This window comes from Oncorhynchus mykiss, chromosome 30 (assembly GCF_013265735.2).
Source record: "Oncorhynchus mykiss isolate Arlee chromosome 30, USDA_OmykA_1.1, whole genome shotgun sequence".
NCBI classification, from domain to species: Eukaryota; Metazoa; Chordata; class Actinopteri; order Salmoniformes; family Salmonidae; genus Oncorhynchus; species Oncorhynchus mykiss.
Genome location: NC_050570.1, coordinates 27,713,091 through 27,740,387, shown reverse-complemented (window position 1 = coordinate 27,740,387; position 27,297 = coordinate 27,713,091). Strand labels below are relative to the sequence as shown.

The 27,297-nt window shown below is 44.8% G+C and overlaps 1 protein-coding gene across 8 annotated transcripts in view; it reads left to right on the top strand.

Annotated features, from left to right (window-relative positions):
* Nucleotides 1-27,297, top strand: part of LOC110521652 (palladin) — a 113,995-nt gene that overhangs the window by 58,966 nt on the left and 27,732 nt on the right. For 6 of the 8 annotated variants that reach the window (XM_036969024.1, XM_036969022.1, XM_036969023.1 and 3 more), the window contains 3 exons: nt 610-750; nt 2,993-3,335; nt 12,429-12,464. In XM_036969024.1, the coding sequence (XP_036824919.1) occupies nt 610-750; nt 2,993-3,335; nt 12,429-12,464 (520 nt within the window). Of the gene's footprint in view, nt 1-609; nt 751-2,992; nt 3,336-12,428; nt 12,465-27,033; nt 27,187-27,297 lie in introns of those variants that run through there. The other 2 variants (XM_036969025.1, XM_021599351.2) reach the window with 2 other exon arrangements.

The following is a 27,297-nucleotide window of genomic DNA, read 5'->3' as shown; positions in this document are numbered from 1 at the left end:
GATACATCAGGTGTTACCGCCAAGCTCTCACAAAAGCCCTGTGAGTCACACTACAGACATCTCTCAACACCTACCTGTCTGTCTGTCTGTCTGTCTGTCTGTCTGTCTGTCTGTCTGTCTGTCTGTCTGTCTGTCTGTCTGTCTGTCTGTCTGTCTGTCTGTCTGTCTGTCTGTCTGTCTGTCTGTCTATCTTTTCCTACTTCCTACATATTCAGAGCGGTGTGTGTGTCAGTCAGTTTGTCTCTCTACCCTCCAACCATGTCTGCTCTTTAGTCTCTTCCTTGGCAGTGAGTCACATCTAACTGTCAGTCTCCTGTCTAACATGTACATACCATATGTCTAACTGTCTATCATATGTCTGTCTTACCTCCAACTACAAACATATGGATAGTAAACCTGCCACTCTTTTCTGTGGCTCTGTAAATGTCTATTACAGTAAACCTGTCTAAAAGAGTCAGCGTCTGTCTCATTCAAATTTTACACACTTCTCTTTCAGCCATACAACTGTCCTTATACTGACCACCAGAAATATATATATTAGTTGTTAGCTGTAACACTGTGTCACTGCTACCACAGTGATTTGATGAGAATTGTAATTGTTTCTTCCAGAGGAGATATGTACGCTGGTGATAGCTGAGGCCTTCCCTGACGATGGAGGTCAGTTCTGCTGCACTGCAACCAACCTTTACGGCTCCGTCAGCAGCACAGCCCAACTCTCTGTTACTGGAGGGGCCTTCAACACTCCCACAGGTGAGTTACCATCATTATTGTATTCACAGTTACAGAAAATGTACCATCAGGACAGTTTGTATAACTTGTAGCAACTTATAGGTGAATTTGCCTTTAGTGTAATTGACTTCAACTTTAAATGTTGTAGTTGGCACAGTGTTTATGCAGAGTTTTGGTACTGTACAGCGCATTCGGGAAAGTATTCAGACCCTTTGACTTTTTCCACATTTTGTTACGCTACAGCCTTATTCTAAAATTGATTAAATCGTTTTTTTTTGCTCATCAATCTACACACAATATCCCATAATGACAAAGCAAAAACAGGTTTGTAGACATTTTTGGGGGAAAAAACTCAAACTGAAATATCACGTTTACATAAGTATTCAGACCCTTTACTCAGTACTTCTTGGGTATGACGCTACAAGTTTGGCACACCTGTATTTGGGGAGTTTCTACCATTCTTCTCTGCAGATCCTCATAAGCTCTGTCAGTTTGGATGGAGAGAGTTGCTGCACAGCTATTTTCAGGTCTCTCCAGAGATATTAGATCGTGTTCAAGTCCAGGCTCTGTCTGGGCCACTCAAGGACATTCAGAGACTTGTTAAGAAGCAACTGCTGCATTGTCTTGGCTGTGTGCTTAGGGTCGTTGTCCTGTTGGAAAGCAAACCTTCACCCCAGTCTGAGGTCCTCAGCGCTCTGGAGATGGTTTTCATCAAGGATCTCTCTGTACTTTGCTCCGCTCATCATTCCCTTGATCCTGACAAGTCTCCCAGTCCCTGCAGCTGAAAAACATCCCCACAGCATGATGCTGCCACCACCATGCTTCACCGTAGGGATGGTGCCAGGTTTCCTCCAGACGTGACGCTCGGCATTCAGACTTTAGGTGCCTTATGGCAAACTCCAAGCGGGCTGTCATGTGCCTTTGACTGAGGAGTGGCTTCTGTCTGGCCACTCTACAATAAATGCTTGATTGGTGGAGTGCTGTAGAGTTGGTTGTCCTTCTGGAAGGTTATCCCATTTCCACAGATGAACTCTGGAGCTTTGTCAGAGTGACCATCGGGTTCTTTGTCACCTTCCTGTCCAAGGCCCTTCTCCTCCCATTGCTCAGTTTGGCCTGGCGGCCAGCTCTAGGAAGAGTCTTGGTGGTTCCAAACTTCTTCAATTTAAGAATGATGGAGGCCACTGTGTTCTTGGGGACCTTCAATGCCTCAGAAATGTTTTGGTACCCTTCCCCAGATCTGTGCCTCAACACAATCCTGTCTCGGAGCTCTACGGACAATTTCTTTGACCTCATGGCTTGGTTTTTGCTCTGACATGCACTGTCAACTGTGGGACCTTACATTGACAGTTGTGTGCCTTTACAAATCATGTCCAATCAATTGAATTTACCACAGGTGGACTCCGATCAAGTTGTAGAAACATCTCAAGGATGATCAATGGAAACAGGATGCACCTGAGCACAATTTGGAGTCTCGTTGCAAAGGGTCTGAATACTTATGTAAATAAGGTATTTCTGTTTTAAATGTTTTATGCATTTGCAAACATTTCTAAAAACGTTTTGTCATTATGGGGCCTTGTGTGTAGATGGATGAGGATTTTTTTTTATTTAACCCATTTTGGAATAAGGCTGTAACGAAACAAAATGTTGAAAAAGTCTAGGGTTTTGAATACTTTCCGAATGCACTGTACATCTGGTTCAATGACGAGGGCTCGTGTACCTCTGGTTCATGTCAATGGTTACCAATAGGCAGTCAGCCTGGGAGGTCGAGTGGTTTTGGCTCCGACCTGGATCCCTGTGTGGTATTTCCTCTGGTCCTCTTCATTATCCTGGATAATCTTTGATCTATATGAGGATGAGAAGAAAAGAAGGAGAGAGGAGGAAGAAATAGGCTAGTTAGGTCGTGAGCACTATATATCTCTGTGGGAGAAGGGAGGAGTGTTTATTCTCTCTGTGTACTCTCAGTTCACCACGCAATCAGAGGAAATCCACAGGCCAAATAAACAGGGATTACATCAAGAGCTCCTCAAGACAAACAGGCTGACTAGACCCAGCTGCTACTTTAGATCACATTCTAACTTAATTTAGAGCTGCCATGTTAGTGGGGTATGTGAGGATGGGGGTCAGCTGGGCTCTGCTGGAGGTAATATTAGTGTACTATGTTAGGAAAAGGGGAGGGGAGGATATGCTAGTGCACTGTGAAGGGGAGGGGGTAGGGCTCTGCTGGGGGTAAACCTCTACTCTCTCCTGGTCTCTCTCCCTCTAGCGGTGTACGAATCGGACAGGGACGGTGTGGCATCCGGCGATAACTCTGTCTTCGAGGATGCCCAGGCCTTCCCCCCACCCCCGCCCACAGAGATCAGCCTATTGGAGGTACCGCCCAAGACCCCACCCAGTGCCAGCGCAGAGGGTTTCCATGTCAACGAGCTAGAGATCTGGCCCAGTGTGTCAGCCCTGCCGCACTCCCACATGTACCCCAACATGGAGGGCCAGCCTCAGCCCTCCTTCGGCCTGCCTCCACCAGAGCCCCGGCCAGACTTCCTAGACCCAGCCAAGATGTCTCCACCCCCGGTGAAGGAAGCCCCTCCGCTGCCCAACAAGCCCAAACTGTGAGTACACCCATCCTGCCATCACCCTTGTCATAGATGGCTGATTGAGCCGGCATCATGATTCCCATAGTAAGGGATTGGATTGTTGATCAGGGAGCTGGGTGTTTTCAGCTTTTGAAAGGGGAATCCCAGCATTGAGAACAAAAGCATTCCGGTCTCTTTATGGTGTCAGTGCCATGTCAGTGCTGTGTTTGTGTGCCAGAGATGGCCTGGCTGGCAGCTGCTTTGCGGCTCAAAACGGATCTGTTTGTATGGCTTCTGTTCTGTTGGATGGCTCCTATTGTCTTTGTATGACTCCTGTGTGCACGCCCAGGACCCCTGCTCTGTCTGTATGGCCTCCCTGTAGCCTCCCTGTGTGTATTATAGTGTAGGCAGCGGGTATGATGTCTGTGATGTTACAGGGCTGTAGAGCTTTGATGGTCTTTGTATGGCTTTTGTATGTTGTTATTTGGGGTGGCAGGTAGGCTAGCGGTTAGAGCGTTGGGCCAGTAACCGAAAGGTTGCTGGATCGTATCCCAGAGCTGACGAGGTAAAAAATCTGTCGTTCTGCCCCTGAACAAAGCAGTTAATCCACTGTTCTCTACGGACATTGTAAATAAGAATTTGTTCTTAACTGACTTGCCTAGATAAATAAAGGTAAAAATTGTGACTGTCCCTGTTGCAGGGCTTGCTGTAGCAATGGTCATCAATGTTTTTTTTAAATGCAACAGTTAGGAGATGGATGAAGATAATCCAAACTTTTAGGATTTATATAATCCATTAGATATTGACTGAATTAAACGTTCAGTGGCTTAATTGATCAATATAGAGTAGAAACTATTCAAAATACTACCACATTGAAAAAAGTGTGATTTAACAAGGGTCATATGCACACCGATGGGAGATCACTGTTACGCACGTAACAATCACCATTGATAAATACCAACCGTTGTTCAAAACCAAACAAATAAAAACATTTCAGAGATGGAAATAGAGGTGCTAGTGTCAGAGATTGAGTACAGCCAAAAGATTTTATTTGGCTCGCTCAGTTGTAGCCACAAAGAGAGGACCATGAGGACAATGAAGTTACTTTAGCAATGGCAAATATACTTCACCTGAATAGACAACACTCACCATTAAGCCGTCCATCCTCAGCGCTAAGCTAACATTGTTGCCACCACATTCAGCAGCGTCTTTTGCGCATCACATAACCTTTTACCTGCACGTAAACAATGGAAACCTTTTCTGTTCAATATAGTTTCAATCGTTTTGGGATGGTGATTTTATGGCGATGTGGGTGCAGTCTATTGGTCCGTTCATATTTGGGAACCCAATGATGGCATCATGGCAAAGAAACACCTCTTGACATCAACCTGTTGTACAATTTCTATACACCATTGTAAGTGTTTCTGTTCATTTTGCTGATGATTTCATCCCATACATTGGCTCATCGAGGGCTGTGAGATGCCGATTGACAAACTCCCGCTGAAAAGTGCCGTTGCCAAGAACCCAAGGGTGGATAGCACTTGGATGTGCACAGGAATGGCGCGTGTTTGCCTTTTTAAAGTAGGTCTTAAATCCTCGCAAAAATCCTATGAGACAGTTTTTTTGGAAACGATATCTGATGAGCCAATCGGTACAATCTGCAGAAAATGTCCCACCTGTCTCTAAAAACATGCTCTCTGCAAAATACAACATTTGCCAAATTTTCCAAAAGAGCAAGATCAGACATCTCTCATTCAATTTCCCATTATCTCAGTCTTTTATAGTGTTTCAACAATGGTTTCACTTTCACACGTACCTCTCATTTAACAAATGACTGTACTTTATATGGATTATTATTGTAACAAATGCACTGATGTGGTCTAATTAAATAGCATGTCTAATTAAATAGATGTGGTCTAATTAAATAGCATATGTTGCATGAAATCACAATGGAAATACAATGAAATTGAAAAATTATTTAATTATAACTCACAATTTCACACATTTTCAATATATGTTTCCCCTTCACAAGCAGTTCCCTTATTCCACCACCTTGCACTGTGCATACGCAATGTCATGTCTGTGCGCACACTCTCAAGCAAACATTCATATTGATCAATCTCACATCGGCTGATGTAAAAAGGGCTTTAGAAATAGATTTGATTGAATTTGACTTGAAATGATTCCACGCATGGTTTACGCACAAATGTGTGCCTAAGCATGATTGATAAATGAGGCCCCAGGGATTTTGGTGGGTATTCAATTTATTGTCAAATGTAAAAAAGAAAATCATACAATGCACTCATAAACTCAGCAAAAAAAGAAACGTCCCTTTTTCAGGACCCTGTCTTTCAAAGATAATACGTAAAATCCAAATAACTTCAACAAATCTTCATTGTAAAGGGTTTAAACACTGTTTCCCATGCTTGTTCAGTGAACCAGAAACAATTAATGAACATGCACCTGTGGAATGGTCATTAAGACACTAACAGCTTAGGCAATTAAGGTCACAGTTATGAAAACGTAGGACACTAAAAGAGGCCTTTCTAATGACTCTGAAAAACACCAAAAGAAAGATGCCCAGGGTCCCTGCTCATCTGCGTGAACGTGCCTTAGGCATGCTGCAACGAGGCATGAGGACTGCAGATGTGGCCAGGGCAATAAATTGCAATGTCCGTACTGTGAGACGCCTAAGATAGCACTACAGGGAGATAGGACGGACAGCTCATCGTTCTCGCAGTGGCAGACCACGTGTAACAACATCTGCACAGGATCGGTACATCCGAACATCACACCTGAGGGACAGGTACAGGATGGCAACAACAACTGCCCCAAGTTACACCAGGAACGCACAATCCCTCCATCAGTGCTCAGACTGTCCGCAATAGGCTGAGAGAGGCTGGACTGAGGGCTTGTAGGCCTGTTGTAAGGCAGGTCCTCACCACAAACCCACCGTTGCTTGATCAGACAGGACTGGCAAAAAGTGCTCTTCACTGACGAGTCGCGGTTTTGTCTCACTAGGGGTGATGGTTGGATTCGGCGTCCAAAATGACCAATTTTCGATTGTTATGAAAACTTGAAAACCTAATTAATCGGCCATTCCGATTAATCTTCGACCTCTAGTTACAACGAGGCCTGTACTCTGGAGTGGGATTGATTTGGAGGTGGAGTGTCCGTCATGGTCTGTCACAGCATCATCGGACTGAGCTTGTTGTCATTGCAGGCAATCTCAACGCTGTGCGTTACAGGGAAGACATCCTCCTCCCTCATGTGGTACCCTTCCTGCAGGCTCATCCTGACATGACCCTCCAGCATGACAATACCACCAGCCATACTGCTCATTCTGTGTGTGATTTCCTGCAAGACAGTAATGTCAGTGTTCTGCCATGGCCAGCAAGAGTCTGCATCTCAATCCCATTGAGCATGTCTGGGACCTGTTGGACCGGAGGGTGATGGCTAGGGCCATTCCCCCCAGAAATGTCAGGGAACTTGCAGGTGCCTTGGTGGAAGAGTGGGGTAACATCTCACAGCAAGAACTGGCAAATATGGTGCAGTCAATGAGGAGGAGATGCACTGCAGTACTTAATGCAGCTGGTGGCCACACCAGATACTGACTGTTACTTTTGATTTTGACCCCCCCTTTGTTCAGGGACACATTATTAACATGTTATGTTCATACAAATATTTACACGTTAAATTTGCTGAAAATAAACGCAGTTGACAGTGAGAGGACATTTCTTTTTTTGCAGAGTTTATATACATTTTCTCACTGTATCAGGTTTTTTTTTATTTTTTATTTTTTGTTAAATAAAGAAAATGATATGTGCATTTGCATAAATATACCAGGCTGGAAACACCAAACACAGGCTCTGTCCACACTTCCAGCATTTACCTGCACTGCATACCTCAACAAGCATGTCAATAGTGTAGCAATATTGAGGTTACTCATATTGATGTTACACAGGAAACGGAAGCCAATTGTTACTTACCTTATTCGTGTGCTGGTTGACAACATGCCTAGTAAAGTTTGCTTAATTATATACCTTTGTCTGTCGTGACTACAACACAAAGCATATTGAAACATGGTGACAGCGGTTCTCAAAAGAACCTGGATCTCATCAATGTAAATTAAGAATATATCCCAGGCAGCAGTTTGTGCCGCGTTTACAAGCTAGTCATCGTGCCGAACGGAAACGTTAGCTGGCTATCGTGAGTGACTCTATGCTAACAGCTTGCTGGCTATTGGATACAAGCAGATTCGTGAGTAGCTAACATTCCATTCTACAAAGAAATCGCCATGGAAAATGCACAGAAACCTCCAGGAAACATAGACTTTGATGATGATTGTAATTTAGCACTGACCTGGAAAAGATGTAAAGAGGAATTCAATTTGTACATGGCTCTTACAATGGGAGAAAAACCTGATGACTACAAAGTGAAGCTACTGTATTATCTCATTTGGGAAAAAGGCAGAGAGATTTGTGAGACCCTCTGACTTAAAGAACGGTGAGGATGTTCTCTGCATCACACTAGGGCCAAAGTCAGAGAGCATCAACGTGGTGCAGGAGAAAACCACAGACCCCAATGCGACTCTCTTTATAACAATGCTGGTCAACAAAAAAGAGTCAGTCAGATTTCAGCTAGATTGTGGTGCTAGTTGTAATGTTATCCCTGCAAACCTCGCAAAAGACAGTCACCTAGAGCCCTACAGTCAGGTATTGGTGATGTATAACAAGAACACTCTGACGCCACTGGGGAAGTGCACACAGTCAACAAGAACGTGCTCAGGCCCATTCTAGGCAGTAAGGCTATCCAGGCAATGGAGTTGATTACTGTGCAGCACCACAACATTCTGGCCATCGAGAAAACAACAGGATCCTGGACTAAAGAGCAAATTAAACAGGACTACTCTGATGTATTCCAGGGAGATGGATGCTTCCCCGACAAACTGAAGCTGGAAGTGGATGAGCGAGAGGAGCCCGTCCAGCTGCCGAAGAGAAGAGTGCCAGTAGCACTATATAAACCACTCAAATAGGAGCTCAGTGGTCTAGAGGAAAGAAGGATGATAAAAGCAGTTGAAAAAAGCACAGATTGAATTAGCAGCCTGATCGTAGTGAAGAAACCGTCTGGGTAACTAAGAGTGTGTCTTGATCCAAAACCTCTCAACAAGGCGCTCAAGAGGAGCCATTACCCACTTCCCACTATTGAAGACGTGCTGCCAGATCTGAACAGAGCACGCGTGTTCTCTGTTTGTGATGTAAAAACAGATTTTGGCATGTGGAACTGGAGGAGGAATCAGCTATCTCACCATGTTCTCTACTCCCATGTGACGCTTCAAGTGGCTGCGCATGCCAATGGGAATCAGTCCAGCCCCAGAGACCTTCCAGAGGAAGTTGAACCAGGCAATGTAAGGTCTTCCAGGAGTCAAAATCATTGCAGATGACATCCTGATTGTGGGCGAAGGAGGCAACATTGAAGCGGCGACTCTGGACCATTTCAAAAACCTGAGAATGCTCCTGGACAGATGCAGGAAGCTCAATATCAAGCTGAATCCGGAGAAGCTGCAGCTCAGGCTGAAGGAAGTGCCCTACATTGGACACCTGCTAACATCAGAGGGGTTGAAAGTGGACCCAGGAAAAGTGACAGCCATCAGACAGATGCCTAGATGTGCAGGGGATGCAGCGCTTCCTGGGCATGGTCAAATACTTAGCCAAGTTCTGCAGCCACACCACGGAGCTCTGCGAGCCACTGCGACAGCTAACACACAAGGACCCACTGTGGGAGTGGTCAGAGAGACATGAGCAGGCTTTCAATAAAATCAGGGATACCATTGCACAGACCGCTGTGCTGAAATACTACAACCCAACAGAGCAGCGTGTACTACAATGTGATGCTTCAAAGAGTGGGTTAGGAGCAGCCATGATGCAGAGAGGACAACCAATAGCATACGCCAGCAGAGCCCTGACAGAGACTGAAAAAGGGTATGCACAGATAGAGAAGGAGCTGCTTGCAGTGGTGTTTGGCATTGAGAGGTTCCACCAACTCACATATGGATGAACTGTGGAAGTGCAGTCAGATCAAAAGCCTCTAGAGAGCATCATGACAAAGCTTCTCCTCAGCGCACCAAAAATACTAAAATGCATGCTAATGAGATTCCAAAACTACGAGGTCGGTCTCCGATACGTTCCTGGAAAGCATGTGGTGCTGGCCGATACCCTGAGCAGGGCATACCTCACAGAACAAGACAACAGAGGCCCTGTGGAGGTCGAAGTGGAATCAGTCAATATGATACACTACCACCCTGTGTCAAGCCAGAGACTAAAGGCCATCCAGAGACCCACTGAGCCGGACCGGGAGCTCCAGACACTGAAACATGTTATCCTGCAGGGGTGGCCTGAAGTGAAAGAACACGTACCCTTGGAAATAGCCATGTATTTTCACAACAGAGATGAGCTGAGTGTGCAAAATGGAGTTCTCTTTAGAGGTGAGCGAGTCGTTGTGCCTACTGCCCTCAGGTAGGAGATAATGCAGAGAATCAATTCCTCACACATAGGAATCGAGGAATGTCTGAGAAGAGTTTGCGAGTGTGTCTACTGGCTGGGCATGAATGCACAGCTGACAACATACATGTCTGTAAGGTTCTGCTTTTCTTTTCTTAGGCAACCTTGTGTTCTTTTTCTTTGTGTTCTGGAACGTAGCCCAGTCTTTCCTTTTTGTTAATTGATTTCACCTGTGTTGGTTTCTCACCTGGTCTCATCAGCTCCCTATTTAGTTTGTATGGTTATGAGGTATTTTTTGTTTTTGACTGCCTACCTGTGTTTGACCATTGCCTGCCTGTGACCACGATTCATGCCTTCTGCGAAGGCTTAATAAACATCTGCCGTGGTCTGCTCGTGAATCTACGTATTTTTCTCACAGAGTATTCGTTACAATGACTCAATGTAGCACCTGCACTGCATGGGGTGTGAAGCAGCAGAAAGAGACGCTGAGGCCACACAAGCATCAAAGAGTCCCTGGGAAAAAATAAGGACTGACCTGTTCCAGTTCAACAACAGAGACTACATGGTCACAGTTGATTATCTCTTCAACTTCTGGGAGGTGGACCATTTGGAGAACACACAGTCGAAAACGATAATTCGAAAACCCTGTCACAAGGAAGACACACTTTGCACACTGTGGGATACCTGACATCCTTTACTCAGACAATGGTCCCTAGTTCTCTTCAGACGAGTTCCAAAGTTTCAGCAAGGCTTGGGACTTTACACACAAAACATTGTCTCTAGGATACCCGCAAAGTAATGGGAAAGTGGAATCGGTAGTGAAAACAGCCAAAAGACTGATGGCAAAAGAAAAGAGAGCCGGTGCTGACCCATACCTGGCCCTGCTGTGTCACAGAAATAGCCTTCACAAGGAACAGACAGCAGCCCTGCCATGGCGCTCATGGGAAGACGTACAAAGACACTATTTATAATGAGCGAAAATCTTCTGGGACCGGTGATGGCAAACTGTCAGCCGGAGAAGTTCAAAGAAAGACAGCAGAGACAGGCAAAGTACTACGACACCTATGTTAAGGACCTCACAGAGCTGCAACGAGATGACAGGGTGAGAATTCAGCCACTCACAGGACAGAAACAGTGGTGGCAGAGGGCCACAGTAGTCAGACCTGTGGAGCAAAGGTCCTACGGGGTGAAGACAGAACAGGAACAAGTCTTCAGGAGGAACATGCGACACCTGAGGAAGAGCAGAGAAATAGAGGAGGACTTCCCCACTGTTGAAGAGCCTGGCACAGAGCCAGTAAACAGAGCACCAGCTGACGCCCAGCAGGGTGCTGAACACAACCTAGAGGTGAACGCTGCACCTCAGCAAGACGATCCTAACATCTCAGGTAAGCACCTCCTGGTGTAATCAACACTCCCCACACAAGGTCTGATAGGGCCATCCGAAGATCTATAGACCTGAAAGACTTTGTGTGAAGGTAAAAATAATAATAATAATGTAATGGACAGTCAGAGACAGTAAACAAACATTCAGTTCACATTCCAGTTTACTACAGGCATGGACTACAAGCCAAAGTTAGGTATAGTCTGCTTTTGTTGTAAAAAAAAAAAGAGAACATGTAGCAATATTAATGTTACACAGGAAACGGAAGCCAATTGTTACTTACATTATTCATGTACTGGATGTGCTGTTTGACAACATGCCTAGTAAAGTTTGCTTAATTATATATCTTTGTCTGTCGCAGCTACAATACAAAGCGTCTTGAAACAAATAGCAGGGTAAAATTGGATTAAAAGTCAACACGCCTGGCTCTAGATTACACCTATCTACACATACTATACATTGTTTGTGAGATCAGACATAAAATCACTATAATCAGAGTGTTCATTTTCGGGAGTTGCTTTCATTTCAGCACATCTAATTTGTAAAGATTTCTGTTTACAAAAACTGTATTAAATTCTAACTTTTTTCAATTCCACCAAAAATCAACACACATCAAAAAATAAGTTATCTTTCTTGTGAGGTAACTGTCGAGACGGTGCGTTAAATCCCAGACGAAGGTAACACAACGTATTCCATTGAGCCCATTTCAGCCATTACCGGGGTGTGTCTGACAGGTCATTAAACATTTCCGCGGTCGTAACATTAACGGGTGAAAACAACATTCAAGAGTATAAAGGAAGTCTTAGGAGTCAAATGAAAGCAGTTAATCCAGAGAGATTGAAGTGGATTTTGCAACCCTCAAACACAGGAAGTAGATGGCTGAAAAAGACCGCTCCACAGGTGGGCGGGGCATGCGCGTTGCTACTTGCTGTTGCTCAGTCAGGTCTGTCTATAGATGGAAGTGTATGAAGCTTCTGATCTTGGTTAATTTGATTTAGTGGTTCAGGCATGATATATGTCTTGTACATTAGTGAGGAGGGACGTTATAGTCGTGATGGGGTCTGAGACTGACGTATTTGTGACGTGGCCTAAGACTGGGCGCATGTGATGCATGAATGTTATGTAGGGCTCATGCTCTGTGCTTTGTACATCGCATGTGCATTGTTGCGTTGAGTTTCTGAATCCCCCTTTTGGATGCATGTCTCTGTAACACTTACTAAATGTTGACGATGTCCTCTATGCTTCCAGAGCGGCGGGTATAGAGGAGGAGACAGACACTGACAGGTAAACAACAGAAAGGTTGGTCTGGTCTGGGTCTGGTCTGGGTGAGGCTCTCTGGGCGTGATGTGAACGGAGCCCTGTTGTTTGAGTAAAGCTGGGATCAGAACGACGTGTTGACACATTTACATTGTTTCGCTATATTTTGCGCTGTGTCCCGGATTGAGTTTCGGCAAATAGCAGGATCTCCGTAAAGCTGCTTCCTTGAGTGAGTTTTTCCAGAGTAATGACATGGACAGGCTGCCTAAAACAGTTATCTCCCGCCACTGTGAAGCGTGCGGCGGGACAGTGTACTGCGTTGTGCCGTACCCGAGGTTAGATCCTTCTCTGTCCCCTGGTGACCTGTAGAAGTGTTGGCTGACAAACTAAAGCACTGGCCACTCTTGATCTTTAACCTCTGACCTCACGGCAAGGGTCACCGCCTCTCATTTGTTCCCCTGCACACGTTCCTGTTACCTTTTCAAGTTTTTTTCCATGGTCTTTAAACGGCATGCTGTTGCACAATGTTGAAGCGGTGGTTCTACAGTATCTGTCTGTTGCCTTTGAAAAGGGATCCTGCTGTGTGACTTTTACTGCCTCTGGTGTAAAAGTCATTTTTTACATTTGCTGGATTTGATTTGAGGACTCCAATGTAACTTTAATTGAGTTTGCCATTGAGTAGTTTAGTGAAATTGCCGTGAATCCAACGGGGACTGAATGGAAACTATGACCCTACTGTCTTGGCTCTACATCTCTCCATGTGAAACGAAACTCTATCATGCAATGGATCTCATTTCACTGCAGCCCAATAAGGTGTCTGGGTGTCTGTTTTGACTGATGTCATAACAGGTGTCTGTTTTGACTGATGTTTTCAATAGACCGGACCAACGACGATTACAGTCTTGTTCTGCTACAACGGCTGTATTGTATTCAGAGGGAAGAAATGTGTTTTAGTGATGGCCTAAGAGGATGTAGAGTACTGTTGCATTCATGCATCTCAACCATTACATAGGCCTACACCTGTTATTAATGCGTCACATTGCCTTGACCTCTTAGCTATGGATCTGTGGGACGGTACCTTGATTAGTAGTGTTACTGAAAGCGCTCCTGTCGACGCTATCTCAGAACTGCATTAACAGAGCTGGGCTGTGGAGAGGAAGTGGCTGAATGACTTGGCAGGCTAAGGTGACCGCAGGAGACCTGATCTGGGAAAACATGCCTGCTGTCTGTCTGCACTGTGACTGTTCTTTACTGGAGGAAGAGGGAGTTGGGTCATTCAGTCAGTCAGTCAGTGCGTGGTTCTGATGGCTGATGTTACTGGTGTTGCCAGACCTGGTGGAAGAATCAGAGGAAGCTCTTAGGGGAGAGGCCACAGGTTGGCTGTTAGGATCGGAACATTGGCCTAGTGTTGAAAGAGGGAGGGAGAGGGGGGATAGAGAGAGAGAGACTAAATCACACAAAAACAACACTAGACACTATGGAACACAAAGCTTTTACTATCTCGTCCTGGAATATACAAGGTCTGAGGTCATCTGCCTTTGGCATAAATAGCTGGAACCCAAACTTTTTTAAGAAATTGGAATACAGACATTGTCATCCTACAAGAAACATGGTATAAAGGAGACAACCCCACTTTTTGCCCTCTCGGTTACAGAGAGCTGGTCGTCCCATCCACCAAACTACCAGGTGAAACAGGGAGGAGACTCAGGGGGTATGCTAATTTGATATAGAGCAGACCTAACCCACTCGATTAAACTAGTCAAGATAGGAACATTTTACATCTGGCTAGAAATTAATAAGGAAATGATCACAACAGAAAATAATCCCCCTGTGTGCTACCTATATCCCTCCACTAGAATCCCCATACTTTACCAATGACAGCTTCTCCATCCTAGAGGGGAGATCAACAATTTCCAGGCCCAGGGACATGTACTAGTCTGTGGCGACCTAAATGACAGAACTGGACAAGAACCTGACACCCTCAGCACACAGGGGGACAAACACCTACCTGGAGGTGACAGCATTTCCTCCCTCATATGCCCTCCTAGACACAACTGCGACAACATAACCAACAAAAATGGTCACAACTCCTGCAGCTCTGTCGGTAGGCTTTGAGGGGACTACTGCGGTAGGTACACCTATAGCTCATCTCTTGGCAGTCGTACTGTAGACTACTTTATCACTGACCTCAACCCAGAGTTCACAGTCAGTCCACTGACACCCCTATCAAATCCCAGCAAAATCACACTCTACTTGAACAGGCTACTATGCTCAATCATGAGGCATGAAAGCCAAAGGATTTGAATAATATTAAGAAATGCTATAGATGGAAGTAAAGTAGTGTGGAAATCTACCAAAAAACAATTAGGCAAAATAAAATTCAATCACTTCTAGACAATTTCCCGGACAAAATGTTTTACTGTAATAGTGAAGGTGTAAACTTAGCAGTAGAAAACCTAAACAGTATATTTCACCTCTCCCTATTAAATCTATAAATGTCAAGCAGACAACCTAAGAAAATTAACAACAATGACAAATGGTTTGATGAAGAATGCAAAAAACCTAAGAAAGAAATTGAGAAAACTATCCAACTAAAAACATAGAGACCCAGAAAACCTGAGCCTACGCCTCCACTATGGTGAATCACTAAAATAATACAGAAATACACTACGGAAAAATAAGGAACAGCACGTCAGAAATCTGATCAAATACAAATCTTAGAATCAACTATTAAAGACTACCAGAACCCACTGGATTCTCCAATTACCTTGAATGAGCTACAGGACAAAATAAAAACCCTCCAACCCAAAAAGGCCTGTGGTGTTGATGGTATCCTCAGTGAAATTATCAAATATATAGACAACAAATTCCAATTGGCTATACTAAAACTCTTTATCAGCATTCTTAGCTCTGGCATCTTCCCCAATATTTGGAACCAAGGACTGATCACCCCAATCTTCAAAAGTGGAGACAAATTTGACCCCAATAACTACCATGGGATATGCGTCAACAGAAACCTTGGGAAAGTCCTCTGCATTATCATTAACAGCAGACTCGTACATTTCCTCAGTGAAAACAATGTACTGAGCAAATGTCAAATTGGCTTTTTACCAAATTATCGTACGACAGACCACGTCTTCACCCTGCACACCCTAATTGACAAACAAACAAACCAAAACAAAGGCAAAGTCTTCTCATGCTTTGTTGATTTCAAAAAAGCCTTCGACTCAATTAGGCATGAGGGCCAGCTATACAAATGGATGGAAAGTGGTGTTGGGGGGAAAACATACAACATTATAAAATCCGTGTACACAAACAACAAGTGTGCAGTTAAAATAGGCAAAAAACACACACATTAATTCCTACAGGGCCTTGGGGTGAGACAGGGAGGCAGCTTAAGTCCCACCCTCTTCAACATATATATCAACCAATTGGCGAGGGCACTAGAAAAGTCTGCAGCTCCTGGCCTCACCCTACTAGAATCTGAAGTCAAATGTCTACTGTTTGCTGATGATCTGGGGCTTCTGTCACCAACCAAGGAGGGCCTGTAACAGCACCTATATCTTATGCACAGATTCTGCCACACCTGGGCCCTGACAGTAAATCTCAGTAAGACCAAAATAATGGTGTTCCAAAAAGGTCCAGTCGCCAGGACCACAAATACAAATTCCATCTAGACACCATTGGCCTAGAGCACACAAAGAACTATACATACCTTTGCCTAAACATCAGCTCCACAGGTAACTTCCACAAAGCTGTGAACGATCTGAGAGACAAGACAGGAAGGGGGGTCTATGCCATCAAAAGGAACATAACATTTGAAATACCAATTAGGATCTGGCTAAAAATACTTGAATCAGTTATAGAACCCATTGCCCTTTATGGTTGTGAGGTCTGGGGTCCGCACACCAACCAAGAATTTGCAAAATGGGACAAACACAAAATTGAGACTGCATGCAGAATTCTGCAAATATATCATCTGTGTAGAATACAGTGTAGAACACCAAATAATGCATGCAGAGCAGAATTAGGCCGATACCCACTAATTATCAAAATCCAGAAAAGAGCCGTTCAATTCTACAACCACCTAAAAGGAAGCGATTCCCAAACCTTCCATAACAAAGCTATCACCTACAGAGAGATGAACCTGGAGAAGAGTCCCCTAAGCAAGCTGGTCCTGGGGCTCTGTTCACAAACACAAACACACCCCACAGAGCTACAGGACAGCAACACAAGTAGACCCAACCAAATCATGAGAAAACAAAAAGATAATTACTTGACTCATTGAAAATAATTAACAAAAAAACTGAGCATACTTGAATGATATTTGGCCCTAAACAGAGAGTATACAGTGGCAGAATACCTGACCACTGTGACTGACCCAAACTTAAGGAAAGCTTTGACTATGTACAGACTCAGTGAGCATAGCCTTGCTATTGAGAAAGGCCGCCGTAGGCAGACCTGGCTCTCAAGAGAAGACAGGCTATGTGCACACTGCCCACAAAATGAGGTGGAAACTGAGCTGCACTTCCTAACCTCCTGTCCAATGTATGGCCATGTTAGATTTTGTGACCTGATTTTGATAAACTCCCATATCTACTGGGTGAAATACCACAGTGTGCCATCACAGCAGCAAGATTTGTGACCTGTTGCCACAAGAAAAGGTCAACCAGTGTAGAACAAACACCATTGTAAATACAACCCATATTTATGCTTATTTATTTCCCCTTTTGTACTTTAAACATTGTTACATTGTTACAACACTGTATATAGTCATAATATGACATTTGAAATGTCTTTATTCTTTTGGAACTTTTGTGAGTGTAATGGTTACTGTTCATTTTTATTGTTTATTTCACTTTCGTATATCATCTACCTCACTTCCTTTGGCAATGTTAACATATGTTTCCCATGCTAGTAAAGCCAAAAGAGAGAGAGAGAGAGTCGGTTTTTGGTCTCAAGGGCTTGCGGCAGTGTATAAGGGTATTAAGCTGTAAATGTTGGGTATGTAGCTATGCCATGAGGCAGGTCATAAATCACTTAGCTGGGAGCTATGATATCAGTTTGAGGTACCTGGGCTGCAATTTTGTAGAGAGTCTGTATGCTCAGTACTGGTTTAGGGTTCAGGCTCACCAGGGGTCTTAAGGGACACATGTGACCACATATAAAGACACACACTGGAGTGATCTGGAAGTTGTCAATCTGCTCTGTGTGTGTGTGTGTGTGTGTCGCATGTGTACTGTCCATTGTGACGGATGGAGTGTGAGTGGTATTGGTGTCTAGTATCAGCTTTCTAGTATTAATACATGCTACGGCGTGACATTTCACATGAACAGTTTGCATCTGCTGTGGATTATGCCATATCCTTGCTAGTAAGAGCTAAAAACACTGTGTGGGAGAGGCATTCAGATAGTCAGTTAGTGGAGCTGTTGTCTCAGATTTTCCCTGACATTCCGTGTGGCACATCTTCAATTTCTTAACTCCCGTGCTGTCGATTACTGTCAACATGGACTATTTTCACATGCCAACAAAGTCTACAAAAGATAATGACACCGTATGTATTTGTACAGAAACACCAAGGACATTCTTTTCAAGCGGCCGCCTCTGAAGGGGAAGTCCAAACCCCTGTCATGTGAGGTTTTGGAGGAGAGGATCATAGCGAAGAGTCCAGTGAAGGAGGCAGTGAGGTGGGACTGTGGTACTGACTGTGATCACGGTCGCACAACGTTAGATTATGTGTTGGGATATAATCTGTGGGTGGGCGTCGTCAAACACACAAGCAGCAATTATCCTGCAAACATTTGATATCTTAATCACTGTTTCATAAGACAGGGAATCAAAACATGACAGTTGAAATAGTTATCTTGCACGTATCCATTTTAGAAACGACCTTCTTTTCATCTACCGCTGAGCCCTCGCTGGCAAAGCCTCTGTGAGAATCTCCACCTGACTCCATTTTCCTGATTGCTCCAGATTATGTGAGGATTACAGATCGTGAAAAGCAGAGGAGTCAAGCACAGATCAGCAGTTTACACAACCTCAACTTTGCCTTGTCATAACCCGCTCACAATCTAAACTTAAAAACATTACATAACAAAACCATTAACCTTCACAACGCAGTCCTTGATTGGGGACTACTTGAAATGTGGTTGAGTTCTGGTTCAAGTTGAGTTCCTTCTGGTGAGTCTAAAAACAGGCTGTTGATCATGAGATCATGATGTGGCAAAGTGGGTCTGTCGTCACGGTGACGAGGAAGTGATGCTGTGGTGCCTCTCAGAACCCCCGCAGGGTTAGGGTGAGAGGGTCATCGTGTTCAGACAGCTGTGTTAATCCTCACTGTTCCAGACTGATCTGTCACAGCCTCCACCCTGAGAGACCTACCACAAGCACACTGAGTCACAATGAGAGAGAGGGAGAGGGAGAGAGAGAGTATTTGGTTTTGTAAACAGCTGAAATCACAGAACAATACAAAGTCATGTTCTGTCCTTTTGTGTCCAGGGAGCAGGAAGTGAAAGGTGTCGGCTCTGCTGGAGCCACATGGCAGACAGGGTACAACAATTATATTTTAGGGGTCAGAGGTCAAAGGTGACTATTATGTTAAAATGCTGCTAGTAAATGGCTGCGTATGGGGTCACAACCTCACCATGTGGTAACCCTCCCCCTCATGGCTTCAGGGAACTCTATTCCTGACTAAAATGTGTGTCACGCACACACACTGGGCTAACAATCCCAAACATGCTGGAGCTTAGAACAACAGCCTGCTTGGCTGTAGGTGACACCATGTGTGTATGTGTGTTAAGCCTGCAGAGTGGTAGAGATGAGGAAGCTACTAATCCCCTTTCATTTGCTATATATTGCTTATGTATTGACCCAGTGCCATTCAAACCCATGCCAGCTGCATAATTGTCATACCACAGAGATTAAATGATTATGTCCCACTCCTCAACCTTTTTAACCCTCTCTGAGGTCATCATCGTCAGGGTAACAGTGGATAAATACACACATACACACATATACACACATACACACATACACACATATACACAAATACACACATACACAAATACACATAAACTGTTTACAGAGGTGCCTGGATACTGTTTGTTTTTTTGTACTCAAGAGTAAATCTCAGATTGGATTTTGATGCTTTGGAATGTTCATTACTTCTCCAACCGTGCTTATACAGTAGACTTAAACAACGTGTTTAATATACGTATGTGGTATTGTTGAAGCTATGGTTCGTGCCTGTCAAATTCAGAGCTTTGTGTTGATCTTGCGACCTCTTGCGTTCGGGGTCGTGTCTGTGTGCCGTATTGCTCTTTGTCTTGTGTCTTTGGTTGTGTTACATTCAGGGTCGTGTCTGTGTGTCGTATTGCTCTTTGTCTTATGTCTTTGGTTGTGTTACATTCAGGGTCGTGTCTGTGTGCCGTATTGCTCTTTGTCTTATGTCTTTGGTTGTGTTACATTCAGGGTCGTGTCTGTGTGCCGTATTGCTCTTTGTCTTGTGTCTTTGGTTGTGTTACATTCAGGGTTGTGTCTGTGTGTCGTATTGCTCTTTGTCTTGTGTCTTTGGTTGTGTTACATTCAGGGTCGTGTTTGTGGGACCGTACTGCTCTATGGTTGTGGTTGTATTGCGTTCAGAGCCTTGTTGCGCTGGCTGCCAGGCTTTGTCACATATCTGTGCTGTGACTCAGAGCTGTACTCACAACAGAGGCCTTGTGTTTATGAGGTGTAACTCATTAACTCTCTAATGGTGTATTAGCAATCACTTTCTTGTAGAGGCTTTGTGTGTGGTTTTCTGGAAAGCTGGGAAACATGTATGTTAAAGAGACACATATGGAACTGAGTTTATACACAGAACACTCTGTTTCTTCACTGTCAGCTACCTGGCAAGCTCAGGACAGTCCTGACGTTCATTTGCAACTTGAGGTATTTCATTAATGTCATGCCAATGTTGTTAAAAAAAACCAAAGTGAGAATGTTGTTGTTTATCAGCTCTCTGAGTGGCTACATTTGTTGCTCTAAATGTGAACCTGGAGTGTGAATGGGTGTCTACAAAAAGAACTAGCCAGAGAAAGAGAGAGGGAGTTTTCTTGAAAGATAAAGATTGAGTAAAAGTAGAGGATACTAAGTATAGAAAGCAGGGAGGCAGATCGTTCCTCAACAACCCCCAGACTTCCCCGGAGGTGGGCAGTCCTTAAAAGGACATGGCGAGCAGAAGGATTGGCTGAAAGAGCTGTGGCTTGACACTGGATTGGCCAGTTGGGTTAGAGTGACCTGCAGGGAATGGAGCAGGTTTCCAAATAAGGAAGATAGTTGTTATGAAAAGCTAACTGACATTTACTCCTGTTGCACCCTCTACAACCACTGTGATTAATATTATTATCTGACCCTGCTGGTCATCTATGAACATTTGAACATCTTGGCCATGTACTGTTATAATCTCCAGAAGAGGACTGGCCACCCCTCAGAGCCTTGTTCCTCTCTAGGTTTCTTCCTAGGTTCCTGCCTTTCTAGGGAGTTTTTCCAAGCTACTGTGCTGCTACATCTGCATTGTTTACTGTTTGGGGTTTTAGGTTGGATTTCTGTATAGCACTTTGTGACATCTGCTGATGTAAAAAGTGCTTAATAAATATATTTGATTGATTGATTGAATGGTTGATTGATTGATTGATTGGTTAGAGCTGGCCTTTACAACACAGCAGGGGCATGGAAGAAAGGGATAAGGGTGAGCAGAGAGAGAGTGGTGAAAGAGAGTGGTGAGATAGACAGTGGAGAGAGAGCGAGAGAGTGGTGAGAGAGAGTGGTGAGAGAGAGTGGTGAGAGAGAGTGGTGAAACAAACACCAGAAACCTGAAAACACCATCCAACCTGGAACTGAGTGAGTAATGTTGAGTCTGAAGCTACTTTTAAAGCCAAGAAGAAAAATACATTACAATTATATATTTACTTTATAAGGACTTAATGCTAAGTTAAGGCTACCAAACTTGCTAGGACAAAACAGACCTGACTGCAACTTCAATTAGCACTGAGGTGTGAAGTGAGAGGTGTCAAAGCCATTGAGTGCAACAATGGCAGGAGAGTTTCACAGCCTACCCCACCCAAATGCAGAGACCTTTAAAGTCCCCTCCCTCTGTTCAGAGGTCACTACAATCCAGTTTCCTCTGGATGTAAAAAAATGAGAAGGCACCAAAAGAGTACAAAAATAAGCTCCTTATGGAAAATCAAGAGACACTTTTAGCTGACTATTAGAAAAATGGGAACATAAGCAACTTAATATTCCACACAGACCATCCCCTGGCATGGTGCAGTGCTATATAAACACAGACCATCCCCTGGCATGGTGCAGTGCTATATAAACACAGACCATCCCCTGGCATGGTGCAGTGCTATATAAACACAGACCATCCCCTGGCATGGTGCAGTGCTATATAAACACAGACCATCCCCTGGCATGGTGCAGTGCTATATAAACACAGACCATCCCCTGGCATGGTGCAGTGCTATATAAACACAGACCATCCCCTGGCATGGTGCAGTGCTATATAAACACAGACCATCCCCTGGCATGGTGCAGTGCTATATAAACACAGACCATCCCCTGGCATGGTGCAGTGCTATATAAACACAGACCATCCCCTGGCATGGTGCAGTGCTATATAAACACAGACCATCCCCTGGCATGGTGCAGTGCTATATAAACACAGACCATCCCCTGGCATGGTGCAGTGCTATATAAACACACTACCCCTCTGTTAAGGGGGGGGGGGGGTAAGCGATGGGTGGAAACTCCAGGATACTAGAGAATGAGGAACTCAATGTCAACCTGTACAAGTCTGGAACAGTAATTGTACAGGACAACCCCAAACTGTTTCAGCTGGACTTTCACATAATCAAAGAGAAAGCTCAGCAGGATAAGCTCTCACTTGAGAAAGGTACCCCCACATCCCGAGCGTGTCAGACCCGACCTCTTCATTATACAACCCCACAGACGAGCAACCCCAAGCGGAAAGTCAACCTCCCACTACTACTCCCTCATTGAAATGAAGGATAAGGCAGGTGGAGTTGGAACTGTAGGTGAACACACTCCAGTCAGCACACAACATAGTCCAGCTCAACAATACCTCCCTCAACCAGAGCTGAGGGTGGAGAGAGACATATCTACACTCTGGACTGTGGTGAGACAACATCAACAGGAGAGGATCAGAGTGCTGGAGTAGAAGGTGAGAACAATGAAGTGTGACAGAGAACAACCCATTAGATAGCCGGCCACCCCCGCAGAGAAGCCAGCAGAACAGCCCACCTCACACTGACCAAAGTCTCGACACCACAGCAGAACAGTCTACCCCAGACCCTGACCATAGCCTCGACATCACAGCAGGACAGACAAATGAAGACCCCCAAGCCCAGGGGATCCCACCCCCTCTGAACAGCCCCCCCATCAGCTACCCTGATAGCCCTCCTGACGACCCCCACACACCCACTGAGGACATACACAAGCCACAGATAGTACTTCTTATGGACTCAAACAGGAAATATGTACAAGAAAATTTACTTTTTCCCAAACACAGTGTCTAAACTCTGGTGTCCAAACACTCAACGCGTCCTAAACCTTCTGTCTGAGGACCAACTAAGGTCACCCAGCCACATAACAATACACACAGGCACAAACGACCTGAGAACACAGCAGGAAAGGGTGGCCACAGCACTCATGGGAGTGATTGAAAAAGCTTCCTACTTTCCCCAACACACAAGTGGTTATCTCCACTCTGCTACCACAAAAATACTGCCACCCTGCTACCATACACAAGTTAAACGTAAGTATTTCCCGTGACTGTGCCTCAAAACCAAAAGTTTACCTGGCCCTCCACTCCACCCTGGACTTGAACAGCCTTTACGACCAGGTCCACCTGTACAAGGCAGCAGTGCCCACCTTCGCCTGGACCCTAAAGGACATCGCCCTCAACTGCAGCTCCAACACCTCACACAGGAGCAACAGATCAACAGCCACCCCGCCCAGTCCAGAGAGACACTCGCCCACCCCGCCCCCCCGGACCTACACAGAGAGGACCTACATCCACACCACAGCACCACTAGCCACATCCACACCACCACCCCAACCAATCAACACCCCCCCCAAGTCAACCATGCCCACACCCCATTTAGGCTCACTCAGATCTGACCTATGCCCCTCCTGCCCACGCCATGCACCCCATTCCTGCAAAGAGGCCCTCAACATGAATGTCACACATATACGTGAGCAGGCAAACAGGCCCAACCCCCACTCTTACACCAGCCAAAGGCAATGGCATGTACCAGATGCTCAGCAGACTCTGCTCACACAGCAGGCTCTGCTCGCCAAACCACACGACTAACAACATTGGACTCTTTATGGAACACAAAACCTTCACTATCTCATCCTGGAATATCCAAGGCTTGAGGTCACCTGCCTTTGGCCTAAAGAGCAGGCACCTGGACTTCACCAAAGAAATCAGAAATACAGACATTGTCATCCTACAAGAAACCTGGTATAGAAGAGATGGACCCACTGGTTGCCCTCTAGGATACAGAGAGCTGGTAGTCCCATCCACCAAACTACCAGGTGTGAAACAGGGAGGAGACTTAGGGGGTATGCTAATTTGCTATAGAGCAGACTTAACTCACTCCATTAAATTAATCAAAACAGGAACATTTTACATTTGGCTAAAAATTCCAAAGGAAATTATCATTAACAGAGAAAAATGTCCTGTGTGCTACCTATATCCTATATCCCTCCACTAGAATCCCCATACTTTAATGAAGACAGCTTCTCCATCCTGGAGGGGGAAATCAATAATTTCCAGGCCCAGGGACATGTACTAGTCTGTGGCAACCTAAATGCCAGAACTGGACAAGAACCTGAAACCCTCAGCACACAGGGGGACAAACACTTACCTGCCCAGCATTCCCTCCCCTATATGCCCCCCTAGGCACAACTACAACAACATAACAACAACTCCTGCAGCTCCGTGGCACACTGAGTATGTACATAGTCAGTGGTAGGCTTTGAGGGGACTCCTATGGTAGGTACACCTATAGCTAATCTTTTGGCAGTAGTACTGAAGACTACTTTATCACTGACCTCAACCCAGAGTCTCTCAGGGAGTTCACAGTCAGCCCACTGACAACCCTATCAGATCACAGCAAAATCACAGTCTACATGAACAGTGCAGTACTCAATCATGAGGCATCAAAGCCAAAGGGTCTGAATAATATCAAGAAATGCTACAGATGGAAGGAAAGTAGTGTGGAAACCTACCAAAAAACAATTAGGCAACAACAAATTCAATCCCTTTTAGACAACTTCCTGGACAAAACGTTTCACTGTAGTAGTGAAGGTGTAAACTTGTCAGTAGAAAACCTAAACAGTATATTTGACCTCTCAGCTTCCCTATCAAATCTAAAAATATTTAACATAAAACGGAAGAAAATGAACAACAATGACAAATGGTTTGATGAAGAATGCAAACACCTAAGAAAGAAATTGAGAAACCTATCCAACCAAAAACATAGAGACCCAGAAAACCTTCGCCTTCACTATGATGAATCACTAAAACAATACAGAAATACACTACGGAAAAAGAAGGAACAGAAATCAGCTCAATGTAACTGCAGAATCCATGACTCTAACCACTTCTGGGAAAATTGGAAAACAATAAACAACACAGAGTTATCTATCCAAAACAGAGATGTATGGGTAAACCACTTCTCCAATCTTTTTGGCCCTATAACAAAGAACAACACAGAGTTATCTATCCAAAACAGAGATGTATGGGTAAACCACTTCTCCAATCTTTTTAGCCCTATAACAGAGAGAGAGAGAGAGAGAGAGAGAGAGAGAGAGAGAGAGAGAGAGAGAGAGAGAGAGAGAGAGAGAGAGAGAGAGAGAGAGAGAGAGAGAGAGAGAGAGAGAGAGAGAGAGAGAGAGAGAGAGAGAGAGAGAGAGAGAGAGAGAGAGAGAGAGAGAGAGAGAGAGAGAGAGAGAGAGAGAGAGAGAGAGAGAGAGAGAGAGAGAGAGAGAGAGAGAGAGAGAGAGAGAGAGAGAGAGAGAGAGAGAGAGAGAGAGAGAGAGAATAAGTTGACAGCATGGAAACAGAGGTCTTAGTGATGGCCTGTTGAGAGCAGGGGCTGTTTCCCAGAGGGAATGGCATTCTAAACATATACTCTTTTGAGAATCACATTGTTTCCGCATGAAGTCAATCAGCCTTTGATTAAAGCTGCTGTCCAGATCCCTGCCCTTGTTTGCGTGCGGGGGGGGGGGGGGGGGGGGGGGGGTTCTGGTACCCAGATGCGCTCAGATGCACGTCCTGACACCCAGGAAACGTAGACATAACTTCCTCTTTACAGCGAGCAGAGTGGCATTAATTACAGGGTGTCTGTGATATACTGTAACGTCAGCAAAATGATTGCATACATCCATCGCCGTTACAACACTATACTACTCACACAGTGGTTGAACCTGTCTTCCATAAGCAGGAGAGTGAGATACATAGAAGCTGACTCGGCCGTGAGCGGTGTGACTCGACACTGGGGAGATGACTGAGCCCTCATGAGAGAGGAACTGAACATTCCCTCGCCCCCATGTTCCCCACCCCCTACCCCTGACCCCTACCCCACCCTCTCACCCCTGTATCTCTCCTCTGGGACTCATCTCCAGCCACTGAGAGACAACAGCAGAGCAGATGAGATGGAGAACACAGGCCGACCTACAAATAGACATTACACACCAAAACAGAACTGATAAATGCACCAAAAATGTATGTCTGCCTCCCAAAATTGAAGGTCAAAATCTCTGGGGGGAAAAAACTGTTGACGTGTTCCAGATCTGTGTGTGGGGGGGGGGGGGGGGGGATTGTTAGTCTGTAATGGATTGTGTGGCCTTTTCAGTGTGATCCACCGCTCGAACTAATCCTAGTTCCTAGATAGACTGCTGTGGCTACGTGCCATGGTTGTCAGTTATAGAAAGCACAGACTACTTGGTTGTTATGTGGCTGGCATGTAGCTAATGCTAACTCTGCTCTGTAAACATATGAAAAGCACAGCAGAGACTGTTTCTGTGTGCCACCCATGACAACTATAGTACACATAACATAATATGGATTCTATTTCCTGCCAGTATAAAGTCACAACAGAGACTTTACAACGGAGATTCCCTTCCTAATTGTATCTTATCCGAGGAAGAGAGAAGTTTGATGAATTTCTTCTCTGATTCAGGAACTTAATTTCCCATGAATCAGTGGGAACATTATACATCAGATCTTAGTCCGAAATAACAATAAGATAAACATACGTCAGGTACCCGAATGTAATACGATCTGGGAGTCTACCTTGAGCTGTCGCATTCTTTCACAATCTCTCTCTTTCTCTCTCACTTTCAGTCTCTTCTCTCTGACTCAAAAATAGTTGTTGTTGTTCTTGGAGTCCTGTTCTGAAAGGGAAGTTCTCGATCAGTGGCCCATGTTGCCAAGCTTTTATTGTGAAAGAGGTGGTTCTCAGACAGGCTCTGGCTGACTCATGCAGTTAGAGAGAGAGAGAGAAAGAGAGAGGGAGGGAGGCTGGCTGAGTCTGTCACTGTCTGGCTGCTGGCTGCTCTATATATGCTGCTCTGCTACCTGGCAGACCGGCACAGAAACAACCACACACACACACACACCTCCTGGGGACTACCTGAGGCGCAGACAGACACACTCACCTGGACCGCATCACTGAAGGTACTAACAACCTTTTAAAACAAAAATATATATATTTTTTTTAACTCACTTCGGTGGAAGTAATTGTTTATGGAGAGCGAGAGAAGGGAGAGAAGGAAGAGGGGAAGCCAG